Source organism: Thunnus maccoyii, chromosome 11 (assembly GCF_910596095.1).
Source record: "Thunnus maccoyii chromosome 11, fThuMac1.1, whole genome shotgun sequence".
Lineage (NCBI taxonomy): Eukaryota > Metazoa > Chordata > Actinopteri > Scombriformes > Scombridae > Thunnus > Thunnus maccoyii.
In genome coordinates this window covers 33,200,412-33,221,720 of record NC_056543.1, presented here as the reverse complement: position 1 = coordinate 33,221,720, position 21,309 = coordinate 33,200,412, and the positions used below count along the sequence as shown (strand labels likewise).

General features: G+C 39.3%; 1 protein-coding gene across 2 annotated transcripts in view; it reads right to left on the bottom strand.

Moving 5' to 3' along the window:
- Positions 1-7,235: 7,235 nt before the first annotated feature.
- rab3gap1 (RAB3 GTPase activating protein subunit 1) overlaps positions 7,236-21,309 on the bottom strand; it is a 71,539-nt gene continuing 57,465 nt past the window's right edge. Inside the window, exons 24-25 of one of the 2 annotated variants that reach the window (XM_042426029.1) lie at positions 17,228-17,251; positions 7,236-9,682 (exon numbers count right to left, since the gene is read on the bottom strand). In XM_042426029.1, coding sequence (XP_042281963.1) covers positions 9,434-9,682; positions 17,228-17,251 — 273 coding nt within the window. In that variant the 3' untranslated portion in view covers positions 7,236-9,433. The remainder of the gene's footprint in view (positions 9,683-17,227; positions 17,252-21,309) is intronic. The other variant, XM_042426030.1, reaches the window with a different exon arrangement.

Below are 21,309 nucleotides of genomic sequence, written 5' to 3'. Positions count from 1 at the left end.
GACATCTGTTTACTAACCTTACAGGTCAGCAACCCTCAGATAGAAACATAAGTCAAAAGTTCAGCTAACCTAGGAACAGTCTTTCTTCACGACCATATATGACAGTACATAAGCATGCACCGAGTAACATCACAAAATAACATTACTACTATATTAAATTAAGGACAAACCACACTATCCTTTAAAGCTTATCAGTTTTACACATAAACATCTACATAACTACAATTTATCTTATCACTGGCTCAGGTAAGGGTATAACAGAATAAACTTAACTGTTAAACACACAACTGCCTCATCTTACACAGCAAAGAACTAAGTTTAGAATAGACATAGCACAGAAGAATTTAGAACATGTGTGAAACACAAACTAACACTAAACTGAACTTAAACACTATCTGAAACATGTATGATATATTGAAGAAATACATCAAATGATAACCTGTTATTCAGTTTTCTTTTATACAAGCCATTATGTTCAATCTGTGATGGTCTGTGAGCTTATGGGAAATGGTGTTCATTACAGGACGCTAAAAACATAAATATTGAAGAAATAATATTAGAAGAGTTTGTTTTTTTAAAATTAGCATCTTTATTTAAACATATGGAGAGAACCACACAGCATGCAGTTGAGTAAGGCTATGGTTCAAGGCTGCATTTCTACTTTTTGCATTATTACAATTGTCAATGTGGTTTTAAATCATGTATCTTTCCCCTGGAAAATCCAGTTGCACTTTGACTCTGTATTTTTCTGGACGACAGTACTCAGATGATTTTTCTGGTCAAACGAAATAAATATTTTGAAGAAGCATTCACTGTGTCTCTGTGAAGATGGGACAGTGCTGATAAATATCACCTTGAGCAACCCAAATGTACTGGTTTCGGTATGTGTGTGTGTGTGTGTTAAGCCGCGAGTATTGGAAAAATTTGATGGGAAAGATTTTGAACTATCAGACAATCTTATCATTTTAACTCCACACTGTCTATATTTTGTCTAACTAAAGTCAAACCAGTAAATGTAATAATAAAGAGAATGCATGTGCGTCTACAGCATAGCTTAGGTGTCAGTGCTGTGTACTCCACTGGTCATTGGTAGTATAACTAGGTTACATATTGTTAATTAACTTTTCAAAATGCCTAAAGTTGCTGTTTTACTCTTTATTCGTCTGATTTTTTAAATATTTTCTAATTGTATAACCAACCAAGCAATCAGAAATAAAATCTCAACATATTTCTATCAGATGCATTGCTATGACATTTGGTTCAGACATTCATGGCTGCCATCAATGATGAACCCTTGCGACTCGTTGATCGTGTTTTGCTCAGGAGAACCTCTCAGAACACTGTTTTTACAAAAGAAACTGTGGAAAAGAAGAAGAAGTGAAGACCAAAGTTTTTTGTCTGTATATACTGAAACTCATAGAATCAGTGTTTTTCTAGGATTCTGGGCTAGATCTGATAAGAAAACACTATTTTTTCCACCATGAAAGTGGAAGGGTGCTTTGCTAAGGAGAAGCTCCTAAAACACTGTTTTACAGAAGAAACAGTGGGAAAAGGAAGGAACTGAAGCCAAAAAGTGTTTGTCTGTCCATATTGAAACTTTTTATATAATCAGTGTTTTTCTATGATTCTAGGCTAGATCTGATGAGAAACCACTAATTTTATCACCATGAAAGTGGTAATGTATTTTGCTAATGAGAGACTCCTAAATCACTGTTTTGACAAAAGAAACAGTGGGAAAAGGACAGAAATGAGGACAAAAGGTTTGTGTCTGTCTTTACTGAAACTCTTCATAGGATCATTGTTTCCTCTATCATTCTGGGATAGACCTGATCAGAAAACACAAATTTTTCCACCATGAAAGTGGAAAGGTGTTTTTCTAGGGACAAACTTCCAGAACACTGTTTTTATAGAGGAAACGTTGTGAAAAGGATAGAAGTGAAGACAAAATGTTTTTGTCTGTATTTACTGAAACTCTTCATAGAATCATACTTTCTCTATAATTCCGGGCTGGATCTGATCAGAAAACACAAATTTTTCTACCATGGAGGTGGAAGGGTGTTTTGCTAAGGAAAACCTCTCAGAACACTGGAAATGGACAAAAGTGAAGAAGACAGGTTGTTGTCAGTAGTGAAAATCTTTCCAGAATAATTGTTTTTATATGATTCTGTGTTAGATGTGATGAGAAAATGCTATTTTTTCACCTTAAGAGTGGAAAGGTGTTTTTCTAAGGAGAAGCTGTCAAAACGCTGTTTTTACAGAAGAAACAGTAAGACAAAAGTGAAGACAAGTTTTTGTCTATCAATCCTGAAACTCTCTCTAGAATGAAAGTATAAAGGTGTTTTTCTAGGGAGAAACTTCCAGAACACTGTTTTCACAGAGGAAACAGTGGAAAATGGACAGAAGTGAAGAAAAAAGGTTTTTGTCTATCCTTAAAAATGAAAAAAATAAAAAATTTTCACCATGAAAGTGTAAAGGTATTTTTCTAATGAGAAGCTCCCAGGTTACTGTTTTTTGGGGTTTTTTTTTTTACAGCAGAGAGATTTAAAACAGGAGAAATTTGAAGAAAAAATGTTTTTGCCTGACTTTTCTGAAACACTCCCCCAAAAAGCAGTTTTTGATCATTGTGAGCTATATTGATGAGAACACACAATTTTTACACTACTGAAATAGATGATTTTCTTGTGACAAGCTCTCAGAACGCTGTTTTTTACAGCAGAAACAGTGAAAAAGGGACAGATGTGAAGAAAAAAGGTTTTTGTCAGTCTTTCCTAAAAATCTTTCCAGAATCACTTTTCTTTGATGATTTTGAGCTGGATGTGATGAGAAAATGCTATTTTTCCACCATGGAAGTGGAAAGGTCCTTTTCTTGTGCGAAGCTCCCAGCTCCCACTGTTTTTACAGCAGAGAGAGAGGTTTCATTACTCAAAGTATGATGAACCAAAATCCCAACATGTTAATCCCACAATGCTGTGTGTGCCGGTTCAAATTCAAATTTCACAGTAACATCCATGCTTGATGTGACAGTAACATTCGAAGTACAATATTATAGTGTGACGTATGACAGTTACATCTCATGAAATCATTGAAATAATTTACAGTGCTGTTAAATAGTTTGATTATATGAATTCATTAATTAATTGCTTAGCTAATTTGGCTAATGTGAATGGATTATTTACATTTTAAATTGATTGCGTACATTTTAAAGTAAAATAAATAAATGAAATTCTAAATTTTAATCTTTCAATTTTTAAAATTAAAAAATAAAGAACAGAGCAAACCAGGTTCATAGGTCATTATGAAATCACTGTTACAGGTTTGAGGGGAAAAAAAGCTAACAAAAAAATTAATTAATAATAATAACAACAACAATAATAATAACAACTATGGCCCAAGCTTTCCTTAGTCCAGGAACTTTGGGGAACCTTTGACAAGGCCATCTCAAAAATCAAATCATTTGTAGAAAGTATTCATAAAAACCCACTATTTGTGCTTTTTGGGATACTGGATTCAGATTTGGCTCCACCCCTAGTATCAACCATTTCTACAGCTTTGTCTCAATTCAGGGACTGCATCCTTCGAAGGACCCGTTCTACAAAGGCTGGAACCAAGCAAATGAGACTGTCTGGTCTACAGAGGATTTCCAGCTGTGTCGCTAGGTGTTCCCATGCCTACTCAAAGCGCCACTCCTGTTGCCTAGCAACCTTGACAGCTGCTGTTCATTCAGCTGATTACGTTACTGGGAATCCTCCATAGACCACCGTGTCATTTAACGACGTAAAGCTTAAAGTGAAGAAAAGAAGAAAAAAGGAAAAGAAATGGAGCCATTAAAAAAGGAACTTATATTTCTTTTGTTTTACCTGATGTTCACTGAAATTGAGATGCTTCAATGCCGGTGCCTGCATGTGACATATTTCAGGCTGAGAGAGGACCAGGGCCATGATAAACTAACATTGGTTGAGCTGTGCACTTTTAGCCAACAGTAATGTTAACATTAGCTAGTCCAATTAACATTTAGTGAACGTAATGTATATGGCTGTCATTTAACTTTTTAAATAAGACAAATTTTAAATAACCCTAACCTTTCCTTATTATTAAATAATGGTCTTGTCATTAATCAGCTACAACAGGTTGAGTAGATAGATAGATAGATAGATAGCCTTTGAGCCTTATCGATCTATGCTCTCCACACTAAATATCTATCTAGCTACTGTTTATTAAACAGTTTTACTTATCCCTCTTTCCCTAAACCAGTGCAGACCCCTGTACTGCAGGATCAACCTCAGTATTCCTGTGCTGGACAGGTTCTTCAACCAGAAGGACACAAGGCCTGATTTTTGGCTGAGCAGGGAGGCCCTGGCAGCGCTACTGGACCTCCTGAACCAGGAACACAGACATGGACAGACCCTGGTTTTCCTCTTCTTGTTGGCAAGTGTGGCTTCATACAGGGTGGTCTCCAGAGTGTTTGGGATGCCTCATCCCACTGTCCTCTGCACATCATCCACAGAGTCACTGAGGAGGTGGTGGCCGTTCACCACAAGGTGATCCACCTCCTAATCCTGGAAGACCTGGAGGTAGTCCTGTGGGTTTGCAGGGCTTCCCAAAAAGCAGCTGGAGCAATCAACGGCTGCCATATCCAGATCAAGCCACTGTGGCCCTGATGGTCAGTGCTACAGGGACAGAAAACTGTTCCCATCTATCATCCTGCAGGCTGTATGGGACCATCGGGACTGCTTTATTGACACCCACGTGAGCTGGCCTGGGTCAGTACATGACTCTAGAGTGCTCCGCCACAGTCCACTGTATAGGAGGTCACTCTACCCACCCCCAGGGCACTTCATCCTCGCAGATGGAGGGTACCCATGCCTCCAACATCCACTCCCCCCTATAAGAGGCCAGTACAAGGTATGGGAACCCAGCACTTCAATTGACATCATTCCAGGGCACGCTCCATTGTAGAGCATACTGTTGGGATGATAAAGACCATGTTCGGGGCCATCTTCCTGCAAGCGCTGTAGGCGCACCACATCTTTGTACCTCACATGAGTAATCACTCAACAGGATTTATAGAATCCTGAGGAAGAGTAAGTCAAACAGGATTAATTATTTTTTCTGGAGATATATATTTTTTCTTTTTTTAACATTTCAAGTCATAACAGCATGTGCCTCCTCCACAACATCTGCCTTGGGGCTGGTGACATCGTGGCCCCGGAGGATGATGTGGAAGAGGATGAGGGGGATAATGGGTTGGAGGCAGTCAGTAGTGCTCTCTGATGGGATCAGCTGTCCGCTGAGGTGTCTGCCTGGAGGAGTTACCCCCTGACCATCATTAATTTTAGTAAGAGGAGGTAAAAGAATTGTAGAGCTATGATTTCTATTTATTTAAAATGTTTTTCAGAATATTTTTACCTGTTGAAATATTTTGTGGTGAGATTTCTTTTGTCAAAATAAGGTTGTGAAGTAGTATTTTTTTATGCACTGTCTTCTAGTCTTGTCTCTTTCTGAAAATATCTTAGTGACATGGCTGCCGTCGACTGAGTCAGCCCTGCAAACCCAACCGATGGATGATGCAGTTGACAGTAGAGAAATGCATCCCTAAACACACTCTGGAGACCACTCCAGATGATGTCCCACTGACAGAAGACACCAGGGTCTTTATTGTGGCAGCCCATACAGGTCCAGCAGTACCACCAGTGACTCCCTGCCTCCCTGCTCAGCAAATTCAATTGCTTGATTTAGCAATCGAATTATTCAATTTTGACTTCTTATGTACTTGAGTTATGTTCTAAATAGTAGTAATACTATTTATAGTCTAAAATAGTCAAGATGAAAAATGATATATGTTGTAAATAGTTGAAAAGTTCAAAGATGAAATATGTTATAAATAGTTGGAAAGATTAAATAAACAATGTATTCAACAATTACTGTATTTTGCTTCATTCAAATTATATATGCAGTCATTCAATGTTATTTTTTAACTTAACTCTCAAGTAGAGAGAACAGTCTGTCCATGCTCTCTCTGCGTTCCTGTGCTCTTCTCTTCTCTGCCTCTCTCTGCCACCTCATGTCTTCTTTGATGAGCTCAACAAGCTCATCTCCCCTTCTCTTTCTGTTGACTGGCTCTGACTGGCTTCTTTTTCTTTTACACTGTCATCTGTGCACATTGCTATAAGGTCATACACTGAAATGTTTACTGCACATAATGTGTAATATTTGGACACATAAAATCAATGAATAATTACCTCTATCACTCATGATGTGATTGGTCACACTAACTGAACATTCCAATCATAGTTTTATGTCATATTGGAGATTATATGTATGAGTAAGCAGGATTGTGGTGCAGCTGTAGACTTTAAGATTTTAAAACTAAATCTAGTTTGAAGTGAGTTTTTTTTTTTTTTTAAGGTATAGTCTTGACTTGTTCATTTTGGTGACAATATTGAAAATTTACATTTGGTGAAATAGTTGAAATATAACTAGATGCTGTTGAGCAAAATCCAAATAGACGCCTAAAACTACTCTTTTTGAATCTCAATGTTTTTTCACCTGCAAATCACCAAACTCATTATTACTTGATCGGACTGTGAGCTTACAATCATGTCTTTATATAAGACACGTCTTATCTGTTTGATCTCTATATTTTTTTAATCTTTAACTATATTTGTCATTAGTCACTGCCCCCTGTGTTTTGTCCCTGTCAAAGCTGAAAAAATAGGAAATATAATGTATAGCCTAATATAAAGATTACACCACTTCATCATCCATTTAGGAAATTCAAGTCTGGTAATGAATTAATGGACAACACTGAATAAAACAAAGAAACAACATCGAGCATCCGGTCAAATTTCAAAATAAAACACCCAGTGCTCGTATATCAACAATAAACGCAATTAAAACAGACAAGCAAAGCAACAATTTAACTAATAGAAGCACAAAAATCAAGGAAAATGACCAAATCAACGAAAATTAACAAAATTGGGCAGTTTAGTTGCCCTGCTACTGCAGTAATTATGGTAGCCTTAAGGCAGGCCAGCGGTTGCAGTCACGGACTTGCATTTATAGGGCTGGCCCCACTTTTGTGGTACAGCCAAAAATTTATATTTCTGAAATCAGTACATTAGTATTTTCATTCATGCAATATAGTATCCATTTTAAAACTGTAAAATGTATATTTTGTTAATTACAATATCAAACTTTGTTTCCCAAACTCAGCAAAAGAAAAATCATACAAAGAATCACTGAGACAGCAGAAAAGGTTTATTTTTAAATAAGCAGACATTAAGGACCAGCATTTAGCATGTACTGTACACACATTTTGCCTGCATAGACAAAGGACCCCTACACCTACAAAGAATTTACCACTGGTTAACTTGATAATACTACAGTTCATTGAAATTGATACAAACTTTTGAGTGATCACCCTGGCCTCACTGTGATTAGTAAAGGTACGTTTTTCCAATAGGTATGTAATTGCACTTCAGAGCAAGATCTACACACATTGATGTGTGATTGCACTTATGTATCAACAAGCATTCATGTGCAAAACACTGCTTAAGTCTGTAAACTAGAGCAGGAATGCCATCAGCATATCGACAATAAGTGGGGTCAGTAAACCCATTACTGCACACCACAAAAATATAACAGGTATAGAACATGTTATTGAATATGTTATTCTATCACTTGGAATGTGGTCAGAAATAAGGAGATTACAGTCACACATAAGAGACCAGAAGAACAGAATCATATAGGCAATGACAATACATAAAATATTTAAATCTGAGAATAAGCTCTGAATGTAAAATGTGAAATGTTTTTTGTAGCACAACAGTGTTGAATTCTAGGACTCGTGCACATATAACTGATTGAAGAATTTAGTTTTATTTCATCAACATATTTTTCTGCCGTCAGATAACTAAATGACTACGCAATTGCAGCTCATGAATGCTACATGTTAACCAACAGTCATTCCTGTGTTGCTGCACTGACATCCTTGATGATTTTATGCTGCAAGAATATTAATGCAGACCAACTACATCTGTGTTGGGTAATCAGTTAACATCGATCACAGAAAACTGGCGATGACAGAAATTACTGCTACGTAGCACATGGAGCCCCCAAAGTCACAAAATATATTTGTTTTTATCTGTCCACTGCCCGACAATGTTCCTAGTCAGGGTCAGCAGCTCTCCTCCCCCACTGTAAACAACCTGGGATCAGTCCTGTTTCCCCTTCTGTTGTCTGACAGTTTGCCAGAACTCCTCCCACAACCGGGTTTTTGCTTCTGCAACCACTGATGCCATCCCCCCTTTTAGCCATTTGGAAACTGCCTGCTGCTTCAGGATACCCCTGGGCCAACCAAGCCTGAAAGGCCTCCTCCTTCAGCTTGACAGTCTCCTTCATTGCTGGTGTCTACCAGTAGGTTCTCAGGTTTCTGCCATATCAAGCACCGATATGTCCAGATATAGGGCAGATATTTATTTGTAGTGGGAATGTGATCTGATCTTAACTGTGAGGGTAGGTGTACTCTGTATGTTTGAGCCAGGTGCGCTTTGCATACTGGGATGTGAAGAGCGAAATCAACAGTTGCAAGCAGCTAGCCAGACAGTGAATCAAGGTCCAACCTGGACTAGCGTAACAACCGCTGCATTTCTGTGCGAAAAGAAACCATACTGAGGGGAAAACGCAGCAAGTTTACCAACTCATCTACAGATTCAGACAAGAGCAAACAAACTAAACTGAAAACACCCTTAGTCTGTACCCTTACCTGGGGCCTCACCTTGAGAGAGACTACTATGGGCCATTGCCCCTAACATAGCTCCCAGGTACACTGGGACATGAAAACCACTCCAGTACAATAGGGTGGTGATTTGCAGACTAAGCACATTGCCACCATATTGTGATGGAGTGGTTGTCATGTTGGGGTCTCCCAAGGCAAACTGCAACTTTTAGCTCAGTCTTAAACTGCCAGCTTAACTACAGATGAAATTGGGTGACACTTTTAAGTCCCCTCTGTTTACTAATGCTTGATATCTGCAATTGTGTACAGTGAAATTTCAGCATTCTATAGTATATGAAATCTCAGTGTGCCCATTACCTGAGTGCGGCTGAAAATTAAATTTTTTAAAGGACCAAATGCAATAAGGCCTACCTAAAGCTGTATGTCTCTTTTTTTTTTTAGATAGCAATGATCATAAGTGTGTTGGGCAGGGGGAGTTAGAGATATGTTATGCCGGAATAAAAACATTCACCAGTTTTGAACAAGCATTAGTGCCCACAACAAACTCATTAACCCACAGAAGAGCCACAAATAAAACTGAATAATTTTAATGAGACACCCTGTGTTCTTAACTGCCCTTCCAGTTCTGGCTACAAATGATCATTGTCGAATGGAACACAGTTTCAGATGAAATATCTTCATAATGGGTGTTTGTTCTTAGAAGAAGGAGGTGTCTGAGGAGAAAGCCCCTGCCAGCCTGAATTCTTCCCTCATCAACACACAAAAGAGCCGCTGAGGTAGAGCTTTGGAGTACGGTGCTGGCCGAGGAACACATGTACGTAACAGAATCTCCCGGCCTGCTGGAGGAGGGAAGTCAGGCATGTTGCTGCTTCCTACAGTCAGCTTCTTGTCCTCTGTTCTGGCTGCATGCCCCAAGTCTTCCTCCAGTGGTGCAAGGAGTGCGGCCTAAAAGTGGAGAGAATGTGAAATGTTACTAACTAGCAATCAAAACTTTGACAGGGGAGACTCTCAGAGCCCCGTATGTAGTTTGAAAAACTGCAGCCTGATGCAAAAATTTAAGCCTGAAAACACATGTAAGCTAGTTCAAATATACTGTTCATTTTCACAAAGAATAAATTTAAAGGCCAAAATCCTTGAAACCAAACCAACGAGTCTGTCTCTCAATACTTTCTGACCTCCCTCACCTGTCTGTGGCACCACAAATTCAGTATAGTTTCTTTTTTTTTTTTTTTTAAACAGCTGGTGACTAGTTTTTAGCGTTAACATTACTCAGGAGGACATAAGGCATTTGTTGGGCACTATTTCAGCAAGTATTTCATGCAGCAGGATGATGTATGAAGTAAAAAACAATCTGTCTTGGTCTACTTTCTTTGATGTAAATAAACAATATAAACTAAACATTAGAAACAACTGTTTGTACAATGCAATATATTTCAACAGCACAACTACAGGGCCCAAAATGAACACTTAGTTGAGTCAACATCTCTCTAAAACAGTTTTAACCTTCATGAAGGTAGGACTTATTCAGGACTCTATGTGTTAGACACCATTAGTTTTAGCTACATAGAACTAATAAAATGGACACTGAGTATGCATCTTCATGCTAAGCTAGGCTAAACATGTAAATTAAATGAATAGATATATCACATTTTTGAAAATTTAAGTCTATCTTATTTAAGCTTGTACGACCACTCTTGTATGGCTGCTTTGTTTTAAGAAAACGTAACATGTTGAACACTTCAAGTAAGATATCACAAAAAGTATGATATTCAGCACTTTGTGTAGTGTTATTTGAAGTGCCATGCACTGTCTGACTGGTGCAACAGGCTGCTTAATTATATTAGACTAATCCACAGTTGTTCAGGATGTACACCCTTTGATCTTCTGAACTGATCTTTCCACAAAGCAGAAAAGGGGATTTACCTGAGAGGCACACACAGGGTCACACACAGGGAGTATGGTGTTACACACACACACACACACACAGACACACACACACACACACACACACACACACACACACACACGCGCACACGCACACACACTAGACTCTCTGTAATGTAACATCTTGTTTAGTCATATTTAGAGTATGATGTTAACAGGGAACCAATTAATGTGGGTATTTCAAGGATTTTTACATGATCTACATGATAAGATTTTTTTTTCCAGTTTCCTCATCATGGTCTGTTCTGTGCTTTTATTCAACTCTGACTGGAGTTCTCTTAACAGTTCAGGATGAAGCAACTGTGGTTCCTGGCTGGACAGCATTATTGCAGTTTAACAGTATGCTAATTTTGGCTTCTCTATTATATTGTCAGTAATAGTAGACAAGTAATATTATCTTAGTATCTTCCATGTTACTGCTGTTAGCTAGAGATTTTCACAGGTCGACTTGGTTACTGGTTTTTAAGACCTGAGTCAAGGCAGGTCCATATTATATTCAGTCTATCGAGTTGCCAAGTAGAAGGGGCCACTGGTTACATAAGTGTTTTTCCCCATTCTGTATTCCCATTTCAAATTTTTATTGAAATATTATCCTCATATCCTCAATATTACTTAAAGTGGAGAGTCGGGACTCTTCTGGATAATGTAACAATCCTATGTGTGTGTGTTATGTTCAGCTTCAATGATTTCAACGTTGTTTATGAGAAATAATGTTTTGTCTATTATTTTGGAATGGTGTATAGCTAAAATTCTATAATACCCATAAGCCTTGGCCAATGAGAAGCGCAAATCTGAGCAATAATGAATTCAAAAGGCTTAGTTGTTGTCGTTGAATTCTGGATCTGAATCATCTTTGCAGTTGTTGCATGGAATTTTTACTTTCCAAATTTAAAGACTTATTGTCATTTTCTTGTGTATTTGCATACACAAAAAACAAAATGCTGTTCCTCCCAGCCCACAGCAGTGCAACAACAACAACAGAGAGGATAAAGATATACTGTATATCTAAAAATTCCCTTTAAAAAAATGATAAAAACACATAAATCCCAAGAGAAAAAAACAAAAAAAAAGCACGAGCAGTCAGCAGCACAGTGCATTAAAGTGCATTTAGAGAGAAAAGTACATTTTTCAGTTTGATGTAGACAGCTCTTGCATGTCAACAAGTGACCAGCACTGATAGGAGTTATTTAATCCATTTTGCTGTCCAGAGAACATTAGGCAACATGACTGTTGGAACAGCTGGTTAATATGGGTTAACAGCTAGCCTAGCTTGCACTCCTCCGTGCTTACCCCGCTTCCACATCCTGTTGCACTGCTTTCAATGTTTCCTCTCTAGTGCAGCTCCAGGCAAGGCCGTGGTCTCCTTTGGGTCCACTTTACGTAGCAGACCAAGCGCACACAGCTGATTTAGCTCCCAGACAGTATTTCTTGTAGCAAAAGTCTTTGTTACAAATGTCCAAAACAAACTGACGATCATAGACATATTTCCCTTGCACTCCACACGATGACACAGACATAGACGTAGACATTGACAAAGACACTGCATAGTTGGAACTAGGAGAGGCCGCTGCAAATGTTAGTTGCACTGCCATCACACCAGTTCATGGAGAGAGAGAGAGAGAATACCACCAAGGACCCCTTAATTTCTCTTATTGTCTTCATTAAATAACTCTTCTGTTGGCTTCCTCTGTGCAGTTTCTCTTTTGGAACGTTGGTAACAGTGGCAGGTAGCAGTTAGCAGTTGACAGACAGCTGGTTGTTTTGATTTAAAAAAATATATCCAAAGATATTTACTCTTCTGTTCTTGCTGATTAATGCTGTTACCTCTTCTTTAGAGTCTTTTCTGAAGATTATTTGAAAGTTATTCTGCAAAATGTCCCACTTTTTAGGTCCATGTTTGAGATGTATTCAGGAGCCCATATCTGGTGCAGCCACTTTCTCATAGAACATAGAGAACCAGGAGCACCCAAAATAGCTCATCTCACTTTGCAAAACCAGAGTGGATCATACCAGAGTGAAAGGAAGCGAACTCTATTAATGATCAGACGACTTACACGACTGGTAGCCCTGACACAGTCCTCATTGTGGCTGGGGACATAAATAAGGCTAACCTTAAATTGGTGATACCTTTTTCCAGCATATTACATGCCAAACCAGCTAAGAAAGAACATTGAATCACTATTACACACAGTGTAAAGATATTTATAAAGCACAGGCACTACCACCGTTCACCAAATCAGACCTGCCACCATCTTTCTCATGCTAAAGTATCAACGAAGGCTGAGGCAGGAAACACCAGTGATGAGGAAGAACAAGTGCTGGAAAGAAGCTGTTTACATGATGCTGACTTGTGCTTGTTCTGCAGCTCTGGTGATGACATCACTGATTTTACAGAAGCCGGATTACATTTACTAATGAACTGCCAAGGTTAGCATTACAGTCTCCCTGAACTGCAAGCCATGGGTGGACAAGACCAATCCGTGATGCACTGAATGCATGTACTGCAGTGTATAACACAGGGCTTGCATCTCATAGCATGGACAAGTACAAAACAGCCTCGTACAACCTACAGAAGGCAGTAAAAGACCCCAAACAGCAGTATTGAGAAAAAGTGGAATCTGAATTTCAACAACTCCCTGCATATGTGGAAGAGACTGAGGAAAGCAAGAGACTATAAGGGGCCTCCCACTTTCATGGCTAGTGCTGAGACATACCTGACCGACGACCTGAACATCTTCTTTGCCCGCCTTGACGCTTCCAGCAGATCAGAGGAGGTGACGCAGGTGTAGTGGTAGGTGAGGCAGAAATACTGATCACACTTTCATCTTGGCGCATGATGTAAGAAGGGCTTTTAAGAGAGTGAACACTAGAAAAGCAACAGGACCATCTTCGGGCCTGTCCTCAAAGTGCAGGCCAACTAGCCTCAGTGTTTATGGCCTTCTTCAACCACTCCCAAGCACCATCATTGTCCCCATGCCCCCAACTCATACCCTAATAGGTCTAATGACCTTCTGGCTTGTCAGTAAACTCAGCGATCCGGGTCTAAACTCCCTATGCAGCTGGCTGAATCAATTTTCTTACAGGCAGTCTTTAAGTTGTTCATGTGGGCAGCCACACTTCATCCACTCTCACCTTCAACATCAGCTCCCCTCAAGGATGTGTCCTGAGTCCCTTGCTGTACTCTCTGTACCCCATAGTGAAGTTTGCTGATGACACAGCCATGATCTCCAACAACGAGAGAGTCTACTTGAAGGAGATGGACAAGCCTATCACAATGATGCTGGGAAAATATCCTATTCCTGAAATTCAGTAAGACAAAGGAGCTGAGTGTAGATTTCACCAAGAAGCAGGACAGGAGCTACCACTCCATTAGAATAAACGGGGAGGGGACAAGAGCTTAAATACCTTGAAGGTTCACATCAATGAGGATCTTACATGGACAACACAGACTGACAACCTGGTAATCTGGTTAAGAAGGCATGCCAGAGACTTATCACTTCAGACATCTGTGGGATTTTGAAGAACTATTACTGCACCGTTGAGAGCATCCTGACAGGGAACATTACAAACTGGTTTGGGAACAGCATCCAGTGGGACCAGATTGCATAGGGTATTGCAATCAGCAATCCTGAGGACATATACCATTAATGCTGCAGGTCAAAAGCCAGTGAAATGGTTATGGACACCATCCACACCAACAATGGCCTCGCTGTGCTGCCATCAGGGAGCCACTGCTACAGCCTGAGGACCAGCACAGCAGAAAGGATGAGAAGGAGTTTATTTCTTCAAGCTGTCAGGCTCCACAACAGAACTTGCCTAAAGACTATAATCTCTGACAATGGCGATGTAATATATCACTACATACTGTACTTGTGACAAAGATCAACTTGATTTGATATTACTGCTCTTTTCTGCTGTGGCTGCTCATTAACTGCTGGACCATCATGCTGCTGCCAATGTTGCAGTTTTCTCATTGTTTGGGTCTGTTTGGGTCCACCTCATTCTGTATCTCAATCAAATTATCCTCAGGTCTACTCAGACCGGGTCTGATTGTCTTTGGGTCACATGGGATTGGGCATTCTTTTTTTGAATATTAACTTATACATGTCCGATTTGGTGGGTTTTCCACTTGATAATTTAAGATTGGGTCCAAAATTTCGGACCTGTGAAGATCTCTACCATGAGCTTTTCATTTTTACGTTCACATTAACATGTGGATCAATAATATATTATTTATCATTGTGCTGTTTGTTCTATCAATGAGTTGAAGATGTGACTTTACAGACAGTGATCAGAAATCTGAGTGTTTATATATCACATTAACCCAGTTACAGAATAGTTTAGTTGGCATGGGCAATAAAGAAACTACAGTTAATTACAATGTTGGTTTTACTGTAATAGCTCTGGCCATCAGTCAGTGGTCATGGCCATCAGACTGTGTGTGTGAAGTGTGTAATAAACTGTAGTTTTCCTGTAACCACGGTATGATGTTTACATACACAGACACACAAGGAAAATACACAAAAAAACCCTCACTACACCAGGGTTACCATCTTGCAGGTAAAATGCTATGTCTACCTCAGACCTACTGTACTCTACTTTAACAATGGAAAAAACTCCTCCCCCGGTCCAGGCTCCTTCAGAGGAGGAAGGAAAAACGGAAGCTTAATACATATATCAATAAAGGTATGACTCCTCAAATCTCTCCTAAATCTGAGGACAGTAAAGGGAGGATAAACAACATGTAGTAGGGGTGTGTAGGGAAGAGTGCCAAGACACAAAGGAGCTGACATGGAACTACAGGGAATCAAGCGTTCTTAAAGTGCAACACAGGAACAACGAGACTGCATCTATTACATATATAATACTTTGCTGTGCAAACCTCCATGTCACCAAAAATATCCTGCTTTCAAAGCAGGTCACATCAGAGAAACATGAGAGGAAGAAACATACAATACAGACATTTCTGTTAAGATCTGTGAGGTTGGAAAGAGGTCTATTTGTGCTTTAGAAAGGTCTTTCAGGGGTTTCATCTTTTCTGAGTGCTGTCATTTATGGAATGCATTTAAGCTTGCTCTATTGTTGATATTAAAATATTGATAGTGACAGTTACAGTTTAAGAGATCCTAATCTCAATAAGCCTATCTGTTTAAATAACAGGCATAAGCAACTAACTAAAGCTGTAAATAGACTTTAGATGATTGAAATCACAAAGACTAGACACTCATCACACAGACTACATACACAGATTCCATGAAATAATTAAAATTTGTAAATTCTCAACTGCAGTTATAAATGAGTAAAGGAATTACAGTGGAAACCACTTATAGTGATCACGTCTGTCCGGATCAAATTGATCACTATAAGCAGTTGATTATTATAACCAATTTTTTTTCTTTTTCTTTATTTCTCATGAAGTTTACAATTTAATTGACATTTGTATATTTATTACATGAATATAAAGTAATGAAACAGGCAGCTTCAGTATTTACTGAATTTTATTGACTGTTTCAAAATACAGTACAGTTGTTTCAAACGCTTGTTGTTTCACTGCTGCATCTCGTTGGCTCGTTTTTGGCATTTTGTCATACGCTTCAAGGAGACAACGTTTCTCATTTAGAGACAATGACTTTCTTTTTCCCATCATGATTTCAATGTATATGCAGCACCAGCCTCAGGTAACCAGCTGAAAACAGACGGGTTGTGCGTTTAGGCTGCAGGGGTGGGGGCCGCAGTGTGAAAGTTGAACCAGAATCAAATTTGGAGAAACGCAACTTGTAACACTGCGGTGGCCAACTATAGGCGGTGATCAGACTGATTAGAGCTGTGACCCTGCCATGAGGGAGGACAAAAACATTACTAGGAAGAGGAGATGACATTTCTCTTCTTTCGATAATGAGAGAGAGAGACAGAGAGAGAAGCAGTGGTTGAGTGAGCTAGAGAGGGGATGAGGAGAGCGAGCAGTGGTAGTGAGAAAGCTGGTGAATGAGAGGAATAAAACGTTTTCTGATTGTTTCATGGCGGTTACAAATAAAGGTGCCCACAACCATACCCCGCACCTCTACACAATCCTGCAGCCTCCTGATAATGGTGCCGCAGCTGCTAATTGCATATCATATGTGCATCATGGGAGTAAAATAGAAATACTGTAGTTTTAAAAAAAAATTCCATATGTTTTCATGTATGAAAAGACCAAAAATGAACACTGTAAGCAGACTACTTCATTACTATAAGCAAATTATTTAAACAGCATTTGTATAGGTATGATTCTGTCTAGAGCTTTTTGATACATATAAGTGGTTGATCACTGAAACCGTGATCACTATAAGCGGTTTCCACTGTATTGTTAATATTGATGAGGAAATAAGTTCCTTGTAGTGCACACAAACCTCTGGAGCCTATTAATATATGCTTATTTTTGTACTGAGGATAAAATCCAGCAGCTCTTTACTTAGTCCTACTCAATATATCATTGTTGGAAAGTTCCTGAGGGAATGTAGGGGTACAGTGGTAGTTGGGAGGAAAAGTCTCATTGTTGGTGGTTACCTCGTCACTCGTGAAGTCAGCCAGCTTGACGCAAGCAGCAGGGGGAGAAAAAAAAAAACATAAAAACACAGTCGAATGGAAGAAATGTACAACAAAAAAAGAAAAAGCACATATTTGTGTAAGGAACTACTTGATTGCCGATTACCTCAAAAGCATACACAATTACCAGAATGCTAAGAAGAAACACAGTTTCTAGGTCAAAACCTAGTATATAGCTGGACCGTGTATGGCCTTAATTTCACACATTGACCAATTTGTTACAGGGATAGTCAGTGGTAGTGTCTATAATGTGAATTCCTGGATATTAAATGTTCATCTGCAATTCTCTGTAGTGGTCCCAATAATATTTGTTGTTAAAGTGTACTGAAGTAACATATCACATGACATGGTTAAGCTACATTTGAGTCAAAAAAAAAAATAAACAAAAGGTTAGAAATGCAGTGATTGTTATTTGGGGTGCTTCAACTGTGTGCTCTCCCTCATGCCTCCTGGTGCATGGAGAGCTGTTTTCTCTGTGAGCTCACACTTTTTGTCCCGGTTTGGATGCAGCATGAAGCCGTGCAAACCAATGTTGAAGGTTTCTCATCAGCAGCAGCCCCATGTGCACCAGTGGGTGAGCTGCTGACATCATCCCAAGGAGCAACATGACGCTTCCTGCTGGCACTGAGGCCGTGGACCTCACGCATCAATTCAGCCGCAACAACGCCTCCACACACTCCTCCGACAGTTGTGCAATCATGGTGTGGGAGTCTAGGTGCAGACCGAGGCAGGGCATCTACTGCACCCTTAGGATGTAATAGAAAACCGTTTGCGCTGGTTCATTTTTGAAAGAGCAAAGGCCTATGGGGAGACTCCAACACTTGGCTGGCCGACCAATGGTGCAACTTCATGACTCATTCACTCAGTCAGAGACACTCCTATGTGTAAGGCTGGCTCCGCTGCTGTGGTCCAACCAAAAATTAAAAAATGTACTGTATGTTTTATAATCTGTGGGCTGTATTACAGATATTAGATCACACGATATCACACAATATCACAGCTCTGCTCAGAGGACTTCCCCTCTCTCTGCTCTCTTTATGACTGTTTCTGTGTTAACATTAATAGCTATAAATAGAATTTAAGCAGGTTGGTTAAATAACTATAGTATGTTTCCATCAGATTGTATTGATTGCTGTCAAACCTTTGTGTTCATAGAAGTACAGTCAACAAAAGACTGAATTTTAATTTTATTGTGTAACCTAATCAGAGGATTCAACTCAGGTATTGGATAGTGATTATGTTATAGATAAATGTGTCTCTGAATATTTGAGTAATGTATTGAACTAGGTAATTCATGTTTAAATGTGAATGGCAATGGTGAAATGGGTAAGTTTTGATTTAAAGTTAATCTAGGGTAATCAACTCAGGGGAAATAACGTGTTTTCTCTCAGACAGGATTTTCTGTTTTACGCAGGAGAATGTCCGTCTTCACCAAAAAACACGCCCCTGCTGAAAAACATAGCATATTGCTCTCTGCCCAGAGCTTCTTCCTTTTTGTATCTCCAAGGAGACGCATGTCGCATCCCTAAAGACTTCTACCATTTTAATTTTCTCTGTGCTTTTCCTTTCATATAACATGAGCTGCTAAGTTACCTTTCTTTCCTTTTAAGCTACGTGCAGTATTGTTACTTCAGCTAAACAAACTTTATGTTGAAATTCTTTCGCGCTTAATGCCTTGAAGTATAGTTTTGTTCAGCTGCCGAAATTATTTTTCAAGTTATTTAGTAAGAAAGTAAGTCAAGAGACTTCAAAGCAAAACAACCCACTCTTCCACAAATCAAGACATCTTCAACACTGTGTTACCAGAGACGACGATATCAAATCAACTTTGTCTCCTTCATCTAACGGTTAAATCCTGTGGTGATTCTGCGATTCACCTGAAGAAACCGTTAAAACATTTTGTCTTCAGGCTCCCGCAACACTCACGTGCGGGAAAACGCTGGGAAACCATGCCACTGAACAGCTGATCTCTCATCGCCCTGACAACAGCTGAGTCATCAGTTCATCTGAGGACAATGCTACAAAAAAGTAGGATACAGAAAACCTTTCCTGACCTCCTTCTGCTTCTGTGATTAAGAGTTGGTGTCGTTTGAATTGATCTCTCTAGTTATATTACCTTAGCCTCAACTAATTTACCAGTAATTATGTTATCATTCCGACATTTCACCATCAGTCATTCATAACTTGTAACTCGCCACTACACTCATTCTGGTGGATTATTCATTTATCTGTTTGCATTGATACCTCATTTATTCACTTATTAACCATTTTAGTTAAATAAATATGCATTTATCAGTATGTCGTTGTCTGTGTCTGAGACTTAGAGCCCTGTATCCTGCTCCGCAGTCTTCTGGAGTGCTAGATGATGACCAAGTCTCAGTCCAACAATTCAAAAGCCAAGGCAGCCAGGGCAGTGATGCCACCAGACCACTGGCAGATGGTCATGAATCAGAGATGATAATCCCCCAAACAACCTATTTGTGTCACTAGTGTCCAATTTTGCTTCCAATTCCAAATGTCAAATGAAACCTGCCTACATAAAAAACATAGCAGAGAGTACAATATATGGGGTCTTATTTATAAATCAGTGTGTAGGATCCATACTAAAAGTGTAGATGCCCACAAAAGAAGAAAACGGCGTGTACCAAAAAAAAAATCAGATTTATAAAACTGCGTACGCACGAATGCAAGCATGTTTCCCTTTATAAATCACAGTCTATGTGGAAATGTGTGCACGTGGATCAGCCTGATATCACGCCCTCTACGTGCCCACGTTCAACAAGAAATGGTCAATGCAAAAGCCTTCATGAATATTGATGTGCATGTGTTTCTTTGGCCGGACAGTCAAATCAGTCTCTCTGTCTTGAGACACCTGACCAATCAGTGTTGTTGAGAGTCAGTGTATGTGCCCTCTCGCTTGCTTGCTTGCTTGCTCGCAGCTGCAAAGAAAGGACCACAACAGCTGTGAACAGACTTCTACTGTTTTATTTCCCCGTTTTTGGACTTCTTGAAGGTATGTGTGTAACCCAAAACAACCATATGCAACTTCAGTAAATATTCCTGTTTATCGTGAACTCAGACATCTCTGGTTAAGTTTCTTACCGGACACCCTGCAGCCGGAGTTGCCAGTTAACCAGTTTTAAGTGTTTTTTACATCACACACTCAATATCTAAAATACAATAAACACTGTATTCATTTATATTTACTCTAAAATCTAGCATACAGGTGTTTCTCTAATTTACACAATCCATATATGAGTGCAAGTGGTGAAGATGTGCCGGTGAGGTGACTGGAGAAGGCAGAGTGTGTGTGTGGCCGTAACCACGGTGTCTCCAGTGATAGATGTGTGTTCACTGCAGTGATTTTACACACAAAAACTATATGGAAACTAAAATCATACCTGGTGATATATGCACAGTATTAGAAGATATTATTAAAAATCAATTAGCGCTCTGTTCTGAAATTATTTTCAAGTTGTTTGTTAAGCTAATTTATTTGATGTCATCTTGGATTTCTACAACCGATGATGATAAGTTCATCAGTTAGTTAACGTGGTTGAGGTGAAAAGGAATCAGTATATTCACGCTTAATATCAGGGAAAGGCAAGCCAGACTTTACAGAATCCTGCCACATCCTGATATCATATCATTCATTTCAGCAGCTGCTGTGCTGCTCCACAGCTGACCCTCCACACTGCGCTCCAGGTGAGGCAGCACTGATAGTGCAAGTACAGATAACACTGCTAGTTCAAATGTTTATGATAATGGTGATCTATAAATAAAATTTGATATTAGTTAAGTAAAATTAAATGTGTGAGAGGCATGATTATACAATCTGGCTTCAATTCACCACCTCACCATATGCGTCGCCAATTTTCCCTGTCTCCAAATGTTCATACACATGGGTCAGAGTTTATGTACGGGTGCTCACATTCTCCTGTCAAGTTTGTTTTTATAGATCACAACTTTTGTGTGGGAAGTGGTGTATATCTATTTCAAGCCCCGTTTTGTGCATACCCAACGGTTATAAATGAGAGCTCTGG